General features: G+C 33.8%; 1 protein-coding gene across 1 annotated transcript; it reads right to left on the bottom strand.

Annotated features, from left to right (window-relative positions):
• Positions 1–214: 214 nt before the first annotated feature.
• Positions 215–2,192, bottom strand: LOC140442709 (uncharacterized). The gene is made up of 2 exons (XM_072533693.1): positions 2,013–2,192; positions 215–1,034 (listed from the first exon to the last, which is right to left on the bottom strand). Exons 1-2 carry the CDS (start codon positions 2,182–2,184, stop codon positions 586–588), a joined length of 621 nt encoding a protein of 206 aa, XP_072389794.1. The 5' UTR covers positions 2,185–2,192; the 3' UTR covers positions 215–585.
• Between the last annotated feature and the right edge of the window lie 2,585 nt (positions 2,193–4,777).

Genomic DNA, 4,777 nt, shown 5'->3' with positions numbered 1-4,777 from the left:
TGAAGATAAGTTTTTCAACTATTTCAGGATGCCGGTTACGTCATTTGACTGTTTAATGAGCATTATTGAAAACGACTTAAAGTGCAGTGATAATGCTATACGATACTGCATATCGCCGAAAGAAAAAGTCATTGTTACGTTAAGGTAAGCTTTTAATTAAATATAAGTATTAATATAGTGAATACTGCAAACTATTTTATTATAAATCAAAAACATTTTTACACTTGTACTGTTTTCATCGCTGTTAAACAAATCAAGTTCTTGAGTTTCTGCACTAGATAGTGGTGATGGTGTATATCGTGAATTTGTAGTCTCTGTTTGAGGATATGTGGTATATCCATACTGAGAATGAGGTTGATACTCATAGTGCCGCACGGAATTCTGTTGTGTAACTAATCTATTGTTTCTAGTCAATGGGTGGCGTTCCTGTGGATTTGCGTTATGTTGACTGTAAGAACTAGATGGCTGATTTGTTGAATACGAAATATCGTATATAGATGCATTAGAAGACAGTGGCTGGCGTTCCTGGAATTGCGGAGTATTTGCTTGTACTTGGTTTCGTGCTATTAAATCATATATTTCAATCTACAGTCTTAAACGGTTGTGCTCGGGTACTTTCTTTAGTTCTTTAAGTAATGATAGACAAAATAGTTTATCTTCATCGTCTTCTTCTTTTTCTATAGGTCTTCTTTGGTTAATACTCTTTTCTAATATTTTGGCAAAATGTTCGTTTGCTGGATGAAGTTTATACTTCTTTGTAGCAGGTGGATATTCTCCCGGAGGTCTGAAGTTGCTGTCACTGTTTCCTTCAGCTGATTCGGGAACGTCGCCGTCCTTATTATTATCATCCTCTACTTGAAAACTACTGTCACTTTTTCTTTTTTGTACGGTGGGTTGCAAAAATGTTAATGTTTGAAAATACGCCGAAGTAGATTTCGATGTTGCTGTCGAACTAGATTTTAAAGTTTTAATTTTTTTCATATCTCTCACATATACATCACGTAAATTCTTCCATTTCTTCTGCAGTGTTGATCCTAAAATAGAAATGATAATAATTTTTATTCTATTGCAGGTATCTGTCAAGTGGTTGTTCGTTAGCTGAATTGCAGTATGGTTATTAAATTGAAAAGTCTACATTATCGGGTGCAGTTCAAAAAGTGTGCAAGGTGATATGGGATAAGTTAAAAGCAGTTGTCATGAATGCGCCGAGTAAAGAGAAATGGATACAAATAGCTAAAGAATTTAAACAAAAAGGTTATTTTTCTAACTGCATCGGAGCATTGGACGAAAAGCACATTTGATTAATTCAGCCTCCAAACTCCGGATCTATGTAGTATAATTTTAAACATTTTTTTTCATTGGTGCTAATGGCTTTATGTGACGCTAATTACTGCTTTAAAGGGGCTCGAGGTTGGAGCTTATGGTAAAGATAGTGACTCAGGAATTTTTAAAAAAAGTAGCTTATACAAAAAACTCACTGAAAAGGCATTAAATATTCCTGAACGCAAATCGATAACAAATAACTGCCCTAATGAGTTACTACATGATATAGTGGCAAATGAAGCTTTTGCCATTATATAAAATTTAATGAATCCGTATGGTGACAAAATGCTGTTGCACGCAAAAAAAATATATAATTACCGTTTATCGTTAGCTCGAATATATGTTGAATGCACGTTTGGAATTATGTGCAACAAATGGCGAATTTTGCATCGAGCCATAGACGTTAAACTTGACTTTGCTGAAAACGTTGTTAAAGCTATTTGTGTCTTGCACAACTTTATCAGAATTAAAGATGGTATTACACACGAGGATACAGTTCATGCCGCACCATTGTTAAATATGAATAGATCACACACTGGGCGCGCAATTCGAGATGCAAATAAAGTTCGAACTGCATTTACAGATTACTTTGTAAATGACGGAAGGCTAGACTGGCAGGATGGTATGGTCTAAACAATATTACTTTTATAATAATATTTAAAGTAAAAATAAATAAATGTTGTTCTTACTTAATTTTTTTTTCTCTTCAGTGTCACCATCATTGCAAAAAATCAAAACTAGGTACTGCCAAGCCCGTTTCTTCAGTATTTTATTAGAATATTCCTTCGAATTCAAGTTCCATATGGCTGGTCTTTTTTCTACTTCATCGATAAACAAGTCGGTGTTAAAATCAACGTCCATCTTGATACACTTCGTACGTCTAACCGGCTCTAATCGCGCTAATCAACTGAACACGTCTATGCCTGATTGTTGTACTTCAATACGCGCGACGTCGCGCAAATTACGCGCGAATCAAGATACTGGCGACGAGCCAAGACAATCGTGCACGATCGCAAGTTTACGCGCGATGACGCGCGACCATATAAACATTTGTATATGACTACTCTGCATATTTAGTCGCGCGGTTTGTTGTACGCGCGATCATCTGAACTTAGGCGTTACAGTTGTCTCTTAAAGAAATTAAATATAGGGTATCATATTTAAAATTATATAAAAGAAGTCATTGACGTCATACTTTCGACAAATATAAACAGAAAAAATTTAAATATGCAACAAAAAAACTACAATTTGTAAATAAAAATCAACCTGCTTTTGATTCTTTAAGCTCTATCAGGAACAAAATTATAAATTGTATGTGTTAGTATTGAGAGTATATTCTAAAAGGAATGATAGAATGAGTACAAGGACTGAAATTTGAGGAAAAGATATTGAAATAAAGAGGAATGCTGTAAACATACCACGAACTATTTTTTTTATTAAAATAATTTAAAATCTATAAACACGAATATAGATGAATACAAGGATGTCTAAATTATTATAATATAAAAGAATGGGACACAATATGACTCCATGAAGTGTGGACAGTAAACAAGTGTACTAATAACAAAATATAACAACGAATTACCGATATGTAAATGTAAAAAACAGTCTCCAGTAAACATCCTACCGTACAATGTCATAAAATTATAAGATGTTTAAAAAAAATGATGATTTTAAATTATAACACGAAAAAAAAAGGTTTATGATTTTGAATTATAACACCTCATAATCTCACAATTTTAATTAACGTTTTTGGTTTTAACAAAAGTCGGTAAATCTAAAAACAAAAAAAAAAGATTATTTTCTTATTGATAGGTACATTTTCTTGATCAAATTTTTTAATTCGTTTTACCCTATATAACATTACCAATATTTTCAAACTGCCAGAACAGTGGTGATGAGAATATTTAGAGCGGCCGACATAAAGTAGGTACAATACAATTGGAGCTGTAAACTTGTTAACGTAGTCCGGAAACGATTACAAAGACCATTACTTCTGTTCAGGAAGGATATAAACGTACTTATTAATAAGTTTCGGGGTGAAGGGAGCGAAAAGGAGAGGGTGAAAGATGTCTGTAATTCTCCCAAATTCCCTCGGATTTATGAAACGAATCAGTCTGAGCGAGCCGGTCTCGCTATCATGGCTGATAATGTAGCCCGAGGATTTTTATCGGCTGGTGCGCGACGCTTATTGGATGCGGAAAGCGGCAACGTGACGCCCAATTGGTCTCGGAAACTTGTGGGGGAAACTCCGAGGGTGGCTGGAAAGATGAAATCCCCTTCAGGAAAAACCTCATCCCCAGTCGCTTGCATTAATATATATTTAATAAAAGCTTATATATACAAAACAACTTTCTAGTTAAAAAATAATAAATTAATAATAAATGATTTTTCTTGACCACTTTTTCCAAAAAATAAACGATATTAGTAAACACATTGGATACACTAACTAGATATCTTTTTAGTTCCTTACATTGCACCCGCTCCACTGGTCGTAGTCCTGAAAAATTAAAGGTACTTCAGACATTTCAATTTATAGCCATATCGTAAAATAAAAGCACCACATTCAAAACTTTCCTCTTAATACTAAAAATAAAGGCTAGTTAACAAAGTGAAACTACCCTTATTTAACATAAAGATAATACAGATATACACGGTAATATTATATCTTTATTATAATATAGAATAGGCCGATCACTGATTTCAATATGAGTTATATCTTTGTAGAATTGTAGTATTGGAACCTTTTTAGAGCTTTCTTTAGAAAATACTAAGTCTTCTTTTTTTGTCCTTTATGTATAAGGGTTGGTTATCATCAGAGCTATCAGCATCCTATCGACAGCCGCTCTGAAAACGTCTACTCGTATACCACTCACGTAGGTTTCCAAACCATGTTTTGGGCTATATGTCTTTTACCATTGACCTTTCCTTGCATAACGAGCCTTAGTATTTCATACTTCTGACCTTTGCTAATGTGGCCTAAATATTTCAACTGTCCCCTTTTTTTTAGTTTGTATGGCCTAACAATCCTTTTGTTGTCATCTTAATACTTCGTTATTTGTAACTTACTGAATTTACGCTACATAACCCTCCTGTAACACTACACTATACACTACACTATACACTACATTTGAAATGCTTTAAACTTCTTTATAAGTTCTGTTTAGTATTCAGCCTTTGATTCCATTTTTTTTATCTTGACAAATGTTTACCTCGTAATTTTAATCCATTCCCTTATTTCTCTACCTTCGTTTTTGTTCTCATTTCCCTAGGATCCTAGAGACTTTTAATTGTTAATCCTTTCACTTGTGTTCCAATTAGGCTAGACTCCCTAATATGCCGCTTTGGAATAATTATTAACTTGGTTTTCCTTACGTTCGTTTCTAGTACATGCTAGATGCATTGAGCTACTAAGTGTTGTAGTGATTCTAGACTATCAGCTAAAGCAACTGTA

This window comes from Diabrotica undecimpunctata, chromosome 6, assembly GCF_040954645.1.
Source record: "Diabrotica undecimpunctata isolate CICGRU chromosome 6, icDiaUnde3, whole genome shotgun sequence".
NCBI classification, from domain to species: Eukaryota; Metazoa; Arthropoda; class Insecta; order Coleoptera; family Chrysomelidae; genus Diabrotica; species Diabrotica undecimpunctata.
Note: the sequence above shows the minus strand (reverse complement) of the source record. Positions and strands in the feature narration are given on the sequence as shown.

Excerpts from the sequence above, each read along its gene's own strand:
- LOC140442709 (XM_072533693.1), bottom strand. The coding sequence starts at position 2,184 with ATGGACGTTGATTTTAACACCGACTTGTTTATCGATGAAGTAGAAAAA. Across the intron at positions 1,035-2,012 it reads TGAAGAGAAAAAAAAATTAA|GATCAACACTGCAGAAGAAA; the intron begins GTAAGAACAACA and ends TTTCTATTTTAG.